Source organism: Oryza sativa, chromosome 9 (genome assembly GCF_034140825.1).
Source record: "Oryza sativa Japonica Group chromosome 9, ASM3414082v1".
NCBI classification, from domain to species: Eukaryota; Viridiplantae; Streptophyta; class Magnoliopsida; order Poales; family Poaceae; genus Oryza; species Oryza sativa.
The window spans coordinates 17,407,595-17,426,580 of NC_089043.1; the positions used below are offsets into that span (position 1 = coordinate 17,407,595).

At 45.2% G+C, this 18,986-nt stretch overlaps 1 protein-coding gene across 1 annotated transcript; it reads right to left on the reverse strand.

The window, feature by feature from the left end:
* Positions 1-14,611: 14,611 nt before the first annotated feature.
* Positions 14,612-15,736, reverse strand: LOC107275401 (uncharacterized). The gene has a single exon (XM_015755685.1). The coding sequence runs from the start codon at positions 15,734-15,736 to the stop codon at positions 14,612-14,614; it is 1,125 nt and encodes a 374-aa protein (XP_015611171.1).
* Between the last annotated feature and the right edge of the window lie 3,250 nt (positions 15,737-18,986).

Here is an 18,986-nt window from a genome sequence, read left to right on the forward strand (position 1 = left end):
ACGGGCCAAGTGCTATGGCCGCTGCTCATCTCTCCAAAAGGATTCATGCCATCCGTACTCAAACCAAACCGTATGTTTCGTGCGTCCTTTCCAAATTCTTTAAATTTTCTGTCGATGTTTCGCCACTGCGAACCATCGGCGGGGTGTCTCAGCATCCCGTCCTGTTGACGCTCTTCAGCGTGCCATCGCAACATTCTAGCATTCCCCTTGTTCCTGAACAAACGCCTTAGCCGTGGTATTATAGGGAAATACCACATCACCTTAGCAGGAATTCTCTTCTTTGTTAGCTGCCCGTCAACTTCTCCTGGATCGTCCCGTCTAATCTTGTATCGTAGTGCTTTGCAAACAGGGCATGCTTCTAGGTTCTCGTACTCCTCACCGCGATATAGGATACAATCGTTCGGACATGCGTGAATCTTATGAACTTCCAGTCCTAACGGGCAGACTATCTTCTTAGCCTCGTACGTTGTCTCGGGCAATTTGTTTCCCCCCGGAAGAATGTTCTTGACGAGTTTCAATAAATCGCCAAATGCCTTGTCACTAACCCCATTTTTTGCCTTCCATTGCAACAACTCCAGAGTGGTATCCAACTTTTTGTGCCCCTGCTCGCAACCTGGGTACAACGAAGTTCTGTGGTCCTCCAACATCTTGTCCAATTTATGGGCCTCCTTTTCACTTTCGCAGTCCTCCCTGGCGTCCTGCAACATTTGACCAAGATCATCCGCAACGTCGTTACCATCAGCAGCTATTTCCTCCTCGCCCGTTTGATTTCCTTCAAATCCAACAAATTGAGCAAAGTCCGGAATATTGTCGTCTTCCACTTCATCTTCTTCCATTTCAACACCTTGCTCTCCGTGGGATGTCCAACAATTATAGCTTGGCATGAACCCCGACTCAAACAAGTGGAAATGAATAGTCCTGGATGCAGAATACTCCTTCTGATTCTTACACTTATTGCATGGACAACAAATAAAACCCCTTTTCCTGTTAGCTTCGGCCACTCTCAAAAAATAGTGCACGCCGTCAATAAACTCTTTGGACCGCCGGTCAGCGTACATCCATTGCCGATCCATCTACATGAGTCAAAAAAACCGTACACAAATAATTATTCTTACAATAATGACAGTCATACAATAATTATAAGATATCTTTATTCATACAAAAATCATAAAATATTACACCAAATAATTCTTAAAAACTATTTGTTAAGTAATAAACTAATTTTAATGTGTTTTACTTCTTTTAATTTTCATTTTAGTTTGTTTTCTATTATTTAAGATTAACTTTCACTAGAGTTTTCCTTCTCAACTATTTTATAAAACCTTGTTTAGCAAATGAACTAAATTTCTATATATTCTTTCTTCCACACACACATTTTCTCTCTCATCAACTTACAACTACATTTTGGAGACAAAAAAAGTGTGCAAAACATAGGTGCAAATGTAGTATGACAAAAAAAACATTGGAGGATGAAGTTGCAAACCTTTTAGGCACCTCCGATTTGTATGTAATCACCAAAATAAATTCAATAGAAATTTTGGCATGACCTCCCCTCTTTTTTGAAGAAATTTTGAAGCTTGCTCGGGCAGCTGGAGGAGGAAGAAGACATATATATAGGATGGGACTTTAGTCCCGGTTGGTAGCACCAACCGGGGCTAAAGATCACCGGGATCTTTAGTCCCGGTTGGTATTACCAACCGGGACTAAAGTTACCATCTTTAGTCCCGGTTGGTGTTATCAACCGGGACTAAAGATACCGGGAGGGCCTGACAGGCCCTGACAGCATTCGAACCGGGACTAAAGATGATCTTTAGTCCCGGTTGGTAACACAAACCGGGACTAAAGATCAAATATGCCCGTTACCCTTTTGAACCGGGACTAAAGAACATCTTTAGCCTCGGTTTTTATTGCATCCGGGACTACTGTGGAAATCGGCCGACCGACGAAAGATGGTTTCTCCACCAGTGGATATAGATATAGATATAGATATAGATATAGATATATATATGTGTGTGTGTGTGAGAAAATGATTCTATACACCCAGGTGTACGTACTCCTGGTTCCATCCACCGTCCATCCGCACACACCACCTTTCAAGCCAGCTAGCGGATCCAATACCGAGCCCGTTTTGATTTTTGTTTCCAAAAAAAAGAAATCCTCACGATCTTAATTATTCCGCACTAGCCGGAAGCCCGGAACCCTTTCGAATTGCTCGTATTAATATCTCGTGGGTGGTTCTAAACAGAATCGATAGATCGATCTGCAGGTTATATCGCGATCGGACGATTCGGAGGTGACGGCGGCACGACCCATCGGCGATTCGGAGGCGCCGGCGTCTTCCATTACTGGTGCCTCCGGTATGGCTGTCCCCGGGCGATTGGCTGGGCGAAGCGCTGGTGACCAAACAACGGCGCCGTTATTCTTCGGGCATTGGCAAGCCTGTGTGTCCGTGCGGCGACGGCATCGATCCAGGCCCGTGCAACGATCAAGATGACGATGAGCGCCGTCCAGAACTGCAACATCGACGATGCTGGCAAGTTCTTCTTTCTTCCGATTTTCTTAATTTGCTTTTTCTTGCAGATCGATAATGCATGCATGTATACTCTTTCATTTTCCTATTAGATTTATCTCTCTTAATAGCAGAAGAGGATGCAGACATGCATGCAGTCCCCGACCTGACGCTGATCGAATGATAAAGCATCTAAAGAAACGAATTTGTTTGGTGAATGCAGATACGAGATGCATGTATCGTGGACATGGATGGTGCTAACCACAGAACAGTCCAGCATGTGCGGACGTGCGGCGACTGCATCAGCGTTGGCATCGAACCCGTGATTCCTAGTTGACGGTGTTGATCAAGGAAGACACATTCTTGGCCCCTTCTCTGGCACGCGGTCGGCGTGATCCCATTGATGCTAACCGATCTGTTAGCGGGGATGCAGAGATTCTTCGATGAGACTTACATCGAGGGTGATCCCGTTATGTTTTTTTAGTCTCCATGCATGTTTTGGTTTCCGAAAGTCTTGCATTGTTTTTCTTCTTTGGTCTGTCCATTCAGAATTCAGTGCCCTTCTAGGGTATTTTTTTTATTCATAATGCAACAACCCGATACTTTACCAGTGATCCAGTCTGTGAATCTTTGGTACGGTAACACTTCTATATCATTGAATGATACAATTTATTCATAGTTAGCAACCCGACACGTCCCAAATGTACACACTCTTCTCTAAGAAAAAATGGTATGTGCTATTTTACTTGGAAAAAAGTACATATTCTATTCATGGAAAAAATGCCATATACCATACTCTCAATGAAAGGTATTAGCAATATAATGCTCTAAAGAACAGCATATACCCATAAAAAATATATACTTGGTATGAGAAAGTGTATACCGGTGCTAAGTTAAAAAAAAGGGTATATACTGCACTAAAGAACAATATATATATACTCATAAAAAATATATACTGGTATTAGAAAGTATATACTGGTACTAAGTTAAAAAAAGGTATATACTGTTACTAAGTTTTAAAAAAAGAGTACATACGTATACTGCTACTGCAGTTTAAAAATTGTATGTACTTGTACATCTAGTATTCTAGTATATACCGGATCCTCCATAAAAAAGTATATGCTGAAACTAATCAGGGATCAGTATATACCGGACATACCGGTTTCCTTGAAGATACTGATCGAATAACAAGAAGTAGTATATGCAGTATATATACTGACAAAAAAAATATATATATGCAGATACTGATCGAACAAACAAGTAGTAGTCCCTAGTATATGCAGTATATACTGAGCAAGCAAGAAAGAAGTACATACTCAACCGATCGATTTAAGTATATACTGAATACTTGAGAAAAAGTATATACTCCTTAACGTATCAATTTAGTATATACTGGATACTTAAAAAACAGTATATACTTTTAGGAAAAATACTGTATAATCCAAACATATGCTTGACGTGATTAAAGAGAGCAAAGTAGACTGCTCCAATGAGACATATACTGCCCGTAATTACAAAGTAGATAGTGTATACAGGTACTATATATACCACTACTTTGTGAAGAAAAAGGATTAAGTATGTACTTAAAAACGTATGCTCTCTTTTCTAATCATTTTGATGAAGAAGATAAGCTCCACGTGTTCTGAGTATAGTTACGTGCATTTAAATTTTGAAACACACATGCACTCGGTCAGTCGGTTGTAACAAAACTAAAAGAAAATAAAATACCTTTTTAAAAAAATCTGACTCACCATGAACCCATTGGATAATCCAATATGGAGAGGGTGTATGTACTCCCGGTGTATATAATGGTCATCATATATATATATATATATATAGAGAGAGAGATCTACTCTAGGCGTTGCGCGTTACTCCCTCCGTCTCATAATAGGTGACGTTTTTGACTTTTTATTTGCAATGTTTGACCATTCATTTTATTTGAAAAATTAGTGCAAATATAAAAAAAGATAAGTCATATGTAAAGTACTTTTGATAATAAAGCAAATGACAAACAAAATAAATAATAATTTCAAAATTTCTTGAATAAGACGAATGATCAAACATTGACAAACAAAAACTCAAAAAGACAAGTAATATAGGACGGAGGTAGTACCAAATACCGTGGCGCGACTAACAACGATACCCCACAGCGCGTCCTGTTTTTCCGTTCCTAGCGATATCCCTCCCAATGTTATCTCAGGAAAAAAAATTACTATGTGGATCCGTGATTTCCGTTTTTAGTGTGATCGCTTCCTGATTTTTCGTTTCTGTTTTTCACGAGTGCTCCCCTGACCGGAAACAATAAATCCAGTTGCGTTTGAACCAATCAGGCTATCGTAACAAAATTACTGATGTTCGCTTTTTCCGTTCCGCATATACCTCCTGCTACTTGCTTTTCATTTGGTCCAAGTAAAAAAATTACTACCTATCGTGCTCCAAAATAGGCCAAAGTAAAAAAATTACTACATCCTACGGGTCAGTAAAAAAATAATTAACCGCCTCTTGTATACCAACGTAGCTCTAGTAAAAAAAATGATATATCCTACTAGTCAGTAAAAAAAATAACTAACCGTCTCTTGTGTACCAACGTAGCTCTAGTAAAAAAAAATGATACATCCTACTGGTCAGTAAAAAAATAACTAACCGCATCCTGTATACCTACATAGCTCTAGTAAAAAAGGTGTGCCTCGGCGGCTGCGGCGGCAACAATTTGGGAGGGATGGACGAGGACGCAGGCACCGGGATCCCCATGCTTCCCTCCCTGGTGCTGGCTGAAATCCGCCCCAAATGCATAGCCTCCATCTCCATGGCGTTCCCATCCGGCACACATGGCAGTCCTCTTCTTTGACCACCGCCGGCAACTACACGTCTGGTGGTGGCATGACTGTATCTAAGAGCGTGCTCGAACCAGACAAGACACTAATTTAACAAAACACTAAAAAACAAGACCATAACAACCATTGACATGTATAGAGCTAGCGTAACCGTTGGCATAGTGCGAGTGATTTCCGAGGGCACTCAATAGACTTAGGGTTTGCCTCAACAGAACCCCCTCATCTGTGAATCTGTGATGGGCTATGGGGGGTACATGCCTCGTCAGTGATGAGTGTCCTCGCCATCTCCACTCATTGCCCCTGCACATGCTTCAGTGCTTCACTAATCACCACAGTGAGCTGTTTAAAGTCAAGTATCTGACACATAAACAAAAACTGCTTCATCATATATATATATCACTGAAAGCATCCAAACTAGAATTGAATGGAAATATATGGATCTCATTCTCATATAAGAATGATAGTACAGATCTTTACCAAAAAGAGATATGGGGTTCTCAGTCACCACAATAGCACTACACATTCACAGAACGGGATGATATGAAATTTATCAGATCGACACAATAGAAGGGAAGGGGCAATGCACCAGATTTGGTCCGGGAAAACGGATCCAAGCAGCCGAGTCGACAAGGACGTTGAGCAGCCTGTTGCCTCGAGCTCAAGGGCCGATCGTCACATCCGCACCGTCTTGTGCCTGCCATCGGATCTGGCTGCCCTAAACTCAATGCATGGCCACTCAATCCAGATGAGCTAGGGTTGGAGGAAACGTAACTCCACATAGAGATTGATCCGTCGGTGAAAGTGGTGCATCGAGGTGGAGGACAGTTGGTGGAGGTGGAGAAGAGCCGGCAAATATATAGCAAATTCGAATGTGGGATTTGGGCAGTCCGTCGACGAGAGCACGATGAGCTCTTGGGCCGCAATGATCTTAGAGCCAATGGCTCGCCACCAAACCTCATCCTAGTTCTCTGGGGGGGGGGGGCCTAATACGCGACTAGTCGCGTGGCCCCCATGCGCGCGATCAGTTCTAGTACTAGTAGTATTAGTCTAGTACTGGTACTACTGTAGTACTACTACTATTACTACACTGCTATTACTACTACTACTAGTGTTGTTATACTACTACTAGTATTACTACTATAAATAAATAAATAAATATATCTATATTTTTTGATGTATAAAAAAAATATGCACGTATACAAACTTTGTATACGATGTGTACAAACTTTGTATACGATGTGTACAAACTTTATATACGTACGTATTAAAAAATAAAATAAAAACTAGAAAATACATCATGTATACAAAATACAAACTTTTGCATACGCGTATACAAACTACGATGTGTACAAACTTTGTATATGATATATACAAACTTTATATACGTACATATTAAAAAAATAAAATAAAAACTAGAAAATACATCACGTTTACAACTTTGCGTATACAAACTTTGCATACGCGCATACAAACTTTGCATACGTACGAATACAAACTTTGCATATATACGAATACAAACTTTATATTCATGCATCTTTAAAAAAACTAGAAAAAATAAGCAGAAGAGAAACCGGAAAAGAAAAACGAAAAAACCTAACAAAAAAGAAACGAGAAAAACGGAGAAAAAAAAAGGGAAAAAAACAACCGAACAGAAACGACAAAAAAGAGAAAAACGGAAAACTCGCTACTCCCTCCTCCTCTCGCGCGGCGCGTCCGCCGCCCCTCTCCGCGCGCGACACATGTCCAGTCGCGCGGGGAGGGGCGCGCGCGACTGATCGCCCATTAGCTTTTTCGTAGTTCTCCCCCTCCACCTCCATCTCCGCCTCCCCCTTCACAGGAATCCTAATTGGCGCGTACGCGCCGGCCCACACGGCCCAAGACACGGTTAGTTTTTTTTCCCGAATTTTTTCATATATGTGTAAACTTTCAACCCAGATTTGAATACTTTCAACTCCGACTTGAAAACTTTCAACTCCAACTTGAAAACTTTCAACTCAGATTCGAAAACTTTCAACTCGAGATTCAAAAACTTTCAACTCAGATTCGAAAACTTTCAAGTCGAGATTTGAAAATTTTCAAATCAGATTTGAAAACTTTCAACTCGAGATTCGAAAACTTTCAACTCAGATTCGAAAACTTTCAACTCGACATTTGAAAATTTTCAAGTTATGATTTAAAAACTTTCAACTCAAAACATTTAGAACAAAAATACGTGTGCTAAAGTTTTTAAAAAAGTAATCAGAAAAAAGAAAAAAAAGAATCAGAAAAAAGAAAAAAAAGCTAAAAGAAAAAATCAAAAAAAAAAGAAAAAAAATCACGAATAAAAGAGAAAAAAAGGCTGATGTGTCTTGTGGGCCGGGGGGCAGCTGCGCGCGCGCCAACTAGCAACCCCCCTCCCCCCCTCATGGACAACCTCGGGATGACGAGCCCATTTCTACCATTCCGCCCTCTGCTTAATTCCCTCCTTGTCTCTCCCACCGCCTCCATCCCCGAGCAACCGCCCACACTGCTGGCCTTTTGCTGGCTCGAGAGAGAGTTCAAGAGACCGAGAGAGAGCGAAACGGAGATTAAAAAGGAAATTGGCAAATTGCCTCGTCGTACATGCAGGCCTCGTCAGTGACAAATAACTGCTCATCTATGATGGAGTTGTGTCTCGTAATAAATAAGCGCAGCCATAAGTTTCCGTGTCAAAAATAAGCGCAGCCATAAGTTTCCGTGTTCAACTTTGACCGTTCGTCTTATTTGATTTTTAAAGAAAAATCTAAAAAGCATCAGTCACATAAAGTACTATTTATGTTTTATAATCTAATAACAATAAAAATACTAATTATAAAAAAAATTTAAATAAGACAGACGGTCAAAATTAGATATGGAAACTTATGGTTGCGCTTATTTTGGGATGAAGGGAGTTTTTATTTAACCCGATAGAACTAACATTATCTGTGACGGGTCATAATCATCCGTCGATGATGTATCATCACGGATAAACGGGAAAAATATGTGGTGAAAACAAAAAATATAGTGGAAACTTGAAAACTACCGTTGGATAAAAAATGGACGTCGGAGATTCATCAACGTCATCACGAGTAAAAAATTTACTCGCAGTAAAATTTTTACTCATGAGTAAATCCGTGAGTAAAATTTTTACTTGTGGTGACGTGGACAAATCTTAGACATCCATTTTTTATTCAATGGTAACTTTCAGGTTTTCATACGTGGTTTCCACCACATATTTTCTCCGGATAAACAGTTATGTAGCAGTGTATCTTAAATGTCGCCCATATGTATACAATCATTGATCATGTAGTGTCTCCCTAACTAATGCTATAAGAAATTTGCATAATGACAAATTGTTTGTACAACTCTCATTAATTCTAGGAAAAAGTATAAAATACCCCCAAACTATCACGGTCGACCGAATTACCGCCCTGAACCCGAAAATCAGACACTGTTCAACCTGAACTTTCAATACCGGACGAAGTATCCCCCTCGACCCAATTTAGAGCGGTTTTGTTCTACGTGGAGTACACGTGGCAAACCAGCCAGCATTTTCTTTAAAATAATGGTGGGATCCACCTATCATACCTCTCTTCCCCTCTCTCTCTCTTGCGCGAATGGCGCGCGCGGCGGTGAGGGGACAGGTGGTGGCGCAGATGATGGCGCGAATGGCGGCATGCACGGCGGCACGCACATGATGGGGAAGGGGTGGAGGGGAGTGGGGAGGGGGACACCATAAGGAGTAGCAACCCGGTGGTTGGCGGCGGGCAGTCAGTGAAGGTGGACGGAGTAGCGGCGAGTCCAGCACCCCGAGGCTGTGGCCTGGAACAACGGCGCAGGGATGAGAGTTGTCCATAGCGGCTTGATGGATAGAATTTGGTGTCTGGTGACGGAGACGGGCTTGAAGGCACTGATGACGACGAGCCCCGAGCCCACACGATCCTGAGTGAAGAGCGGAGGTTGGCACCGGCGGAGGGCGGGCCCACCCTCCACCTGAGGACGCAGAGGATGGTGCCGGTGGCAGGCGGTGATGGCTCGGGCAAGGGAGGCCATCGGCAGAGAAGGAGCCGGAGGAGGGCTCGGTGCACCGGCGGGGGTAGAGGCAAAGCCCCGTCAGCGAAGGAGAAGCGGTGCCGGCAACGGGCTTCCATGAGACATAGGTTGGAGGCTGGTGGAGAGGAGGCGTCGGTGGTGGAAAATCTGGTGGTGGGCGACGGGTGAGGAGGAGCCGATGGCAGGGAGATCCGCCACACCCGTCTCTGGCCTACGCCCCCGCCACGCTCGTCGCCGGCCACGGGGTCACCACTCCCAACGGCTCACAATAGAGAGAGAGAGAGGAGGGGGGAAGGGAAGAGGGGAAAGAGAGGGGTGAGAGAGTATGGTAGGTGGGTCCCACCATGTCACGCCCCGAACCAGTTCCGGCCGGAACTAGCCCGTGACGCTCCAAATTAACCTGTTAATCGATACCAGTCCCAGGAAACAGTGCTGGTATCACAGGGAGACAGAATATCATAGCAACAGAGGTCTCTTTATTATAGAGTAGGAGTACAGTCATGTTGGGCTGCGGACAGATCCTGAGCTCACAACTGCATTACAAAAGCGAAACGGAAGCCAGGACTTGGACCAATCATCACAGGCGCGACTTGGGAACTAGGCCGAAACCCTAAAACTCATCGTAGCCGGCTTGCTCCTGGAAGAACTCCTCATCAGCAGGATCTGCTTCATCTTCTTCAGCAACTGGGGGGGGGATATTTATATAGAGCAAGGGTGAGTACGGGAGTACTCAGCAAGCCAGGGGAAAATAAGTGTTTAATGCAGGCTTCAAGGAATGGCTGTTGTTTTTGCAATTGATTTTATTTGAACTCTTTTCTAAAAGCAACTAAGTGAGTGCTTCTCAAACGACACGGATGAGGCAGTGCGTCTCGTCCGGTCGGAGTATGTGCAATGTATCAGTCTTTAGATTTGAACAAGATTGGCACCCGGCCAAAGGCCTTTTAAACGGCCACCCGGGCCAACACCTTTTCAAACGGCCACCCGGGCCAACAACTTTTTAAACGGCCACCCGGGCCTAGCTGATCCCGTCAGCTGCGGATTCTTTTCAAACATCGAACCCGATTTCACAACAGCAATTTCACAAGCAGTAGTCAAACAAAACTACGCTAGGAATCACCTCACATCCGCCCATGACCGTGGGCACGGCTGTTCGAACAGTTTGTTAACCTCTGCAGAGGGGGTACACTTTACCCACACGTCATTACTAACCCGGGTCACCCAGCCCGTGGGGATCAGCCACGTCGGGAGACCTCCAAGCTTTCATGACAAGGCATTTCGAAAGCCGATGCAGGTTTGCCATATGCCGACGAGAGGGGTCCCAGACCAACAACAGGTTAGGTCCCAGACCATACTGTGCCAGGAAGCCCAGGGGTCCTCCCCGACACCACCCCGGCGAATCCACATGTCTCTCGGCATCAAGGCTCCCCTGATAAGCTAGTTACTCAGCCAGGGGTGTCCCATTCCACCCATGTGGTCGTACTTGTCTTATGTTTGGATGAAATTCCAAGGAATCGGTCCTTAAGTGCGAGAGCGGGAAACCGTACACCCGGTACGTTCCCCGGTCCGCGGTTTTGGAAATTCATTTAGTTCGCAAGCACCGACCCAAGTGTCGGGTTTTCCAAGTCTTTTGTAAAACTCCAGTTTTACCCAAGTTGTTACTCAGATTTTAAGTTTGAAGGCGACCGTCGATACTCGCACAGAGTGCACGAGTATCGAGGCGCAACTGGGTGGTTACAAGGGGACATGGCATAGCAATTAACAATGGAAGGATCAAATGCGACAAATTAGGTAGGTCTGCCAATCTGCCTTGCAGACGGGACAACAGATTAAGTGTGATCCTATCAATGCATAATATTTTGCAAGCAATATAATTAAATTTCAAATATAGGCTCAAGATGTTCAAAGGTGGCTTGCCTTGCTCGAGATCTGGAGCTTGATCCTCGAAATCCTCGCACTGCGGGTCTTCGGGCTCCGAAACTACACGCGAAACGGGACAACTCAACAAACGGCGAGAATAAAGCCCTATTAATGACCCCTAAGCGTGCCATTAGATAGATCTCGAGATTTGGGAAATTTTGGAAGTTGAACGGAGTCAAACGGAGTTATGGTTGGAAAGATATTGAATTTCTAAGATTATTGGATTTTTGGTCTAAAGGAAAAAGGATTTAATTAAATCCTTTTTGGAAAAAGGAAAAGGAAATGATGAAGGGAGGGAATCTAGACTTTCCTCGGGCGGCTAGGGCGCGGCCCAAAGGTATTCGGCTCGGTCCGGCCGAGCTAAACGGGCCGGACGGCCCAAAGCGGCCCATTTACGCGCGCGCGCGGGAGAGGAGAGAGAGAGAGAGAGCCGGTGGACCGGGCTCACCTCGCGCGGCCCCGGGTGGGACCCGCTTGTCAGCGGCTCGGCCCACCGTGCGGAGGGAGCACGCGGCGCACGCGCGCGGGCGAAAGGGGGAAAGCGGTGCGCGCGCGGTTTACGGAGGACTCGGGTGCGGCGGGCCCACGCGCAGCCTCACGGCTTGCGGTGGAATGCGCGCACGGGGAGGGATCGGCCGGGGTCGGCCCGTCCCGAGCTCAGCCGAGCTGGCGCCGACGTGGCGCCTACGTGGCGGCCACGTGGGCTGGCAGGAGGTAGACGACGACCGGCCGCAAATGAACGGCGGGCGACGGCGGCGAGCGGTAGAGCGGGCCACGGCGATACCGGCGAAGGCGAGCACGCCGGGCGGTAGTACGGGACGAGAGGAGACGAGCCAACGGCTCGGATTCGCCGGAGGTTGCTCGGCGGCGGCGGATTGCGGCGGCGGCAACCGGCGGCGGGAGAAGAGGGAAACGGCGACGAGGCCACGAGAGGTCGATCTCCGGCGGTGAGAGCATCTACAAGGCCACGGGAACTCGATGCTAGGGTTGGATTGGACGGAGCTATGCCGAGCTAGGCTGGCGACGTGCGGCTACTTCGGAGCTCGGGCGGCGACGGCAGCGAGCACATGGCGAGCAACGGCATCGGTCGGGGCGGCGCCGGCCAACTACGGGAGGTCTACTCGAGCTAAAACCGAAGTCTAAGGGGGGGGAGACGGAGCGAGGAGGGAGAACGAAGCGAAACATCACCGCGGGAAGGAGAGGCGCTGTGACGAGAGGCCGACGGCGCGGGAGTGATCTCTCCGGCCTCGGGCCGGGGAAGAGGAAGAAGAGGCGCGGCCGGAGTCCTCTTCGGCGTCCTCGCTCGTGCCGGCTCCTCCGACACGCGCGGCGACGATTGGAGACGGCGAAAATAGAGACGGCAGTGGAGGAGGCGAAAATGGGGAGGAAAGGAGAAGGGGAGGCCGGGGGTTTAAGGAGGCGGCAATGTCGGTTTGGGGAACCGACTTGCGCGGTCAAGAGCGCGAGCTGGCGCTCGGCTAGCGGCCAAAGCGGTGGCAGACGGGATGACGCCGGCGGGAGAGGAAAAAGGAGGAAGGGAAAAAGGAGGAGGAGAAAGGAATTCTCTCCTTTGCCGATTCGGGAAAAGGAGAGTGGGCGCGGGGCGACGACGCGGCAGAGGGAGGTGAGGCGCGGCCTCCGGGCCTTGGCGGCTAGCGCGCGGAGTGGCGGGGGCCGGCGATGACGACGGCGGGCGGTTTGGAGCGGAGCGGCGACAGCGGCGACTGGCGCGGGCAGAGCTGACGGCGGCGGCGACCGGGCGGTCGGCCACTCGGCTTGCGCGGGCGCGAGGCAACGGGCGACGGCGCGCGGGGGGGTGGGGGGAAAAGGCGGGGCGCGGGCGGCTCACGCGCGCACGCGCGCGGCGCGCGGGCAAAGCGGCGGGATCGGGAGAGAGCGAGGGAGCGCGAGGGAGAGAGCGCCCGGGGAGGGAGAGAGAGAGAGAGAGGGAAATGGGCCGGGGGGGAGAGATGGGCCGGGGGGGCAAGGTAGACTTTGCGGAGGAATTGATTCGGAAGATTTGGATTCGGAATTTGAACTCGACGATAGATCGGGGATTGAGATCTTGAGATGGCACGGACACTAGACAACAATCAAAGGAACAAAATTTCGCAATTAGGGTTTTTGAGAGATAATTTTCCCGCTAGGCGCCACGACGGAACGGGCGCTACACACCATTTTTTAAATAAAAAAATACTGACTGGATTGCCATGTGTACGTCCCATAGGATAAAACCGCTTCGGATTGTGTCGAGGGAGGTTATTCATCCAGTATAGATAGTTCAGGGTTTAAAACGTCCGATTTTGTGGTTCAAGGGATAATTCGTACCGTCAGTGATAGTAGTGATAGTCAGGGGATTATTTGTACTTTTTCCTTAGTACTATCGTTTGGCAGTACGCCAGTACCTTATCAGTCCAACAAATTAAATGTGCTCCGTCTTTAACGTTGGGATGCCACTTCCCTGTTCCTAGATTACGTTCCGATCTTTATCCCATAATAACAAAAGGCTATTCCCCATAAAGCTCAGATTAGTGGTTATGCCTCGCCTCCTAATGCAAGTTTTATAGTGGAGATGATAGTTAACCTTAATTTAGTCCATATCATCAACTTATTAATTAAGAGGCAATACATAGAACAAATTACCTCTAGCACACTTGTCCCAATACATCGTATTAAGGTCATCTTTGTTTAGGTTAATAAGCCAACTTATAAGTCGAAAAGTCTAAGCTTAAACAAACTTTTCATTTGGCTTTTTTGAAGTCATAAGCCATTCTAACACCATTAAGTCAAAAGCTAGGTTGGAGAAGCTTTTTTTATCTTATGTGAGGTCGATGTATGACTCCACCACTAAACTTAGGACATTAAATCCACTGCTTACAAAATCATAAGCCAATAAACTGATTTAAAAGTCTAATCCTAAACAAAGAGGGCCTAATTTTACTTTATTTGTTTCCTATCAATTCATTGGTCTCTTGTTCTTATCTATCTTAGAGTTTGTGTAGAGGTAGCCCTTGCATGAGAGGTGGCTTCTTCTCTCTTCTTTCATATCTCTCATCCACCTTATCGTATGAGCTTACATGGCACCTAGAGACAAGTGCGTAGAGGCTTGTAGTACTTGCCTTAATAAACTACTCGTATTGTATATATTACTATGCTAGTGATAACTGCTACAAATACATCATTGAGTATGCAACTTATACTGATTAAAAAGAACTTTACCCCGGCTAACTAAAATATAGGAGAACCCTCTATACAACATATATAAACAAATTTACATATACTATATAACACGATGTATAAATCAATTATCACCAAAGTCAACCCATGTACTGTAATCTGCCCTTTCTGTCCCCCAATATTCTTTTGTTGCTGCTCCGTATGCTAATTCATAAGACCAAATGTTTGAACCACATGTTTCAAGGTACGTATCTGCGCAGAACGGTAACTTTGGTACGAATGCCAATTGGCCATCGCGAGCAACAAGATCAACGTGGACGGTCTCAGGCCACTTATAGAATCTTGGAAGGAATATCATATTCTGCATCCACTTAAATTTGGACCTCTTCATCATCGTCGTCAGCGATCCAGTGAATATTGTTTGGCCTTGCAAGCTCTCTACCTCCTCCCACTCCATCGTTTGATCATTAAGCTTGACAACATGGACAACCTTCCCACGGCGTCCTATTAGTACAACCATCAACTCACCTTTATTGGACTCGACCAAGTAGCTGTCTTCACATTTGAATCCGAAGCCGTTGGGCTTGTTAAGAATCTCAAACCCTTCATCAGGCCTGCAAGGATTATACACCACCAATTTCCCGTCTTGAGCAAGAAGGTATAGCAAACCGTTATGGAGGACAGGGTTGGTGACTGGTGATGCCCGAAGCCGTGGACAGTAGAGATGATTCTCCGTCGACTTCCAGCCCTCCCACTCATCACTGGTGTGTCGAATGGAGCTAGCAACCTTGATGGTGATAGTTGCCTTGACACCAAATAGCCTCTCATCATCACGGTCGGAGACGACAAAATTAAACAACATATAAGGTTCTTGCGGCAATACTTCAACGAGGGCGCCGGTGACAAGGTCGATATCATACACCAAGGCTTTGTCCGCGCACATCTTGAGGTGCCGTCCCGTGGAGCAGCAAATCTTCGCGCCAGGCACCTTGAGAGTGTCATCGACCTCGAAATTCTTATCGTAGTAGGGGCTATAGTATCGGATGTTGGCGGTGCCAACCTCGGCGGTGTTGAGCAGGAGCGGAGTGATCCACGCCGGGTAAAAGGGACAGAGCGACGCGGCAGAGCGCCAGTGCCGGCACACCAACGCGACGCTCGGGTGGCTCGACCACCGCAGACTCCCCAGAATCAGGACGAGCACGTCCGTCGGGAGAGACGACCAGCCCCGAGCCTGTGACGTCGATGCCATCTCGATCGCTTGCTCGATCTCGCCGGTTTAAACCGTACCCAGTGCCGGCCTGATCGGGAGAGACGACGTGAGCGCGGTGTGTATCTTCGTCTGCCTATGGCGTTAATTTTCTTCCACTTATGACTTGCTAATATGTACGTAGGGCGCAGTGGAGCGAAAATACCAATCGGTTTACATGTGGGAGTTGCAATGCGATCCGAGTTGTCCGGGGAAAAACAAACCTACACGTAAACGTACATACGTGTGCCGCTGGCCGGCACGGTATAGCTCTGCTGCACGTACGGTCGGCAATTTGGAACGGTGATTTTCCTTAGAAAGGGATCGGATTTTTTTTCTACTAGAAAAAAATGCCCGTGCGTTGCAACGGGTGAAGGCTATTTTAATTATATTATTGTTATGCTAGAAAAATGCACATGCTTCGTTATGGGTAAAGCAACAGTTAAATGCTATAAAGTCTAGAGTTAACATGTATATATATATAATAATGTTTCAAGATAGATAAATTATTCATTAGGCTAATGATAATCACGCCGGATAAAAACACGCTCTCTCTCTCTCAACCCTTGTGTGACAAACTGTGATATCATTGCACTGGGTAATGGTGAGGTGAATGAAATTTGACCTCAATGATTTATTGAAGCACCTTTATAGTTATCACAAATGCATATTTGTGTTTGGATAATTAATCCGCTCTACACGTGCAGGATGTGAATGATGTCCCTAACACATGGTCCCGATGATTGTAGCATTGGAGAAACGGACGTTCGAGCAACGCACCTTTACGTATAAGTAAATAATGAATTTTTTTGGGAGTTCATTAATTATTTTAAACTACATTTTTTATGACACTTTTATAATCTTTTTTCATAATTGATGATTGCTATAACATTGCATTGATTATAATCACAATGCAACAGTACAGTGCTATGCTCTAACCGACAAAACCTGAACAGTGCCAGCCGTACCATGCCGTTCCTTTTTCTTTTGTAGAAAACCTCTTAGCACATAATTAATTGAGTTTTATTATTAAAAAAAATTAAGAAAAAATATCTAGTATTTTATATCAACTTGTATATAGAAAGTTTTAAAAACACGCTAACAAAAATCGAGATAGAAGGAACGGAGCCATGGTGTGAAGTTTCACGCCATGCACATATTCAATTTTCATGTATTTTTAAAAAATACCGGTTGGTTCACGTGTTTATACTGATTTTTTTATATAATATAATAATCTTTATTTTTCGAATTAAAAACTGGTGCACTATAAGATTTCAGAATCACTAAAAGTCTGTTAAAGAAAGAGGTGCAGAACTTTTGATTTTTCAGCCATCGGATGTGCATGATCCGTGCTAGTGGTTGAGAGAAAAAAAAATACGCGCAAATATGATTTGGGACGAGGGAGGGAAAGTAGACTTATTCTAGGGCCTAGGTCAACATATATTTATATTGATTTTTGTGAATATAATTTAATTGTTTTTAATTTTCGAATTAAAAACTGATAAGATAAAATTTCATAATCAATAAAAATCTGTTGAAAAAAGAGAAATAAAATCGAAGGCAAATATAATTTGATGTGGGGGAGGCAAAGTAGACTTATTTTAAGAGAGGCCTATACAGTGCAAGTAATAATACACATGTAAGAGATATTACGGTATATAGATTGAAACCGAGAGGAGCGGTGGCTGGCCTGTGCTGCTGTGCTGCCTGTCTATTTTATAAGAAGGCTCGTGTTTTGCGCTGTGAATTAGATTCCAACTCGACTGAATAATCGAATCAGATTCGAACTCGCCGTAACCGCGTGGGGTTCGCGTACGCGCGCTGCCACAAAACACCATAACACCAGTCCGACCGCGCTCCTTATTCCGACCTGATGCTCAGCTCTCTACCGATATTGTACTACATCTCTTCTCTAGTATCTCTACTACTCCCTCCGTATTAGAAACATAACAATCGACGCCATCAGATCAGATAACCAACATTTTTTTTTTGAACCAAAAGTTTGCATAGACATCCTGTCACACCCCAATCCAGCACTACCATACAACGGCACCTAACGGGACCGTGTCGTAAAAAAAACGGTGTAAACCGCTTCCTACGAAACCGCGATATCGGTAGCAGTCCCAGTACATAGTGCTGGTACCGACGGTGACAATAATGAACCATTGCAATCCTTAAATTAAATAAATGACTTATCTACCTTAACTTAAGTTGCAACCCTAGTAAAAAAAAACGGACCAGCCCAACGGTTGAACCGGAAAAAATCGGAACCAGCCCCTCAGCCGGTTCGGTTTGCTGTAAGGACCGGATATGCCATCGAACCAGTCACAACCGGATGAACCGGGCGGTTTTTGGTGAAAACCGGCGAACAGGACGCATATGAACAAGCGGTTCTGGCGAGCACGTGGACCAGGCTACAAAGGCCCACTAGGCTTATAATTGAGAATTGTCACCACCCCTACATTCACCTCAAACCTACTGCGGGAGACGGAGCAATTACCGGGAATTAATTACCTAGAGCTAGCTAAACACTAAAGCAATCAATATATTTTACTGGATTACAGGGAACAAGATCCCGCACGCTAATTAGGAACTAACCAAGAGTTAATTCTCACCGAGCAAATCTTAATTACTCAGAATGATAATTATATTAAAGATGAGTAATTAACAAAGTAAAATAAATAAGAAGATGATTACCGACAACTCCAGAATTCCTCCGACTTCTTCTACTATACTCTCTCCCTAATTCTAGTATACAAAAAAGTACAATAAAACCTCTTATAATTCAGCTCAAGCTTGGAGTGTGTGGGTGAAGTGAGAATGGGAGCTCAATTTATAGGCAGGTAATGGTGGTTATAACTATGTGAATTGTAGGAATTGCCCTACAACCACCATCAGGAGACCATCTAGAACGTCCATTACAAAACCTGGATTCAACGGTGATCACCAGGGTTCAGCCGAACCTGGGCTGGGCCCCCAGATTTGGTCTGGGCCTCCTCGCTGCTCTGCCTTATCCATTTATTCGGTAGTTGGGCCCATGTTCTGATGTTTTGATGGAGTTTAGGAGCCCAGCTCTTGTATGGATAGAATTCTTCTTCACTTAAGTCTAAATTTCCTCCCAACTTTGGTGGTTTATCACCTGCATCCAAATATACACGAAAAATGTTAGAATTAAACCCTACCACTATGTTTGATGTATTATTAACTATGTTTTATGCAGGTATTGGCAGCATAGAATTGTCATTTAATAGCT

Coding starts and splice junctions, on each gene's coding strand:
- LOC107275401 (XM_015755685.1), bottom strand. CDS start 15,736: ATGGCATCGACGTCACAGGCTCGGGGCTGGTCGTCTCTCCCGACGGAC.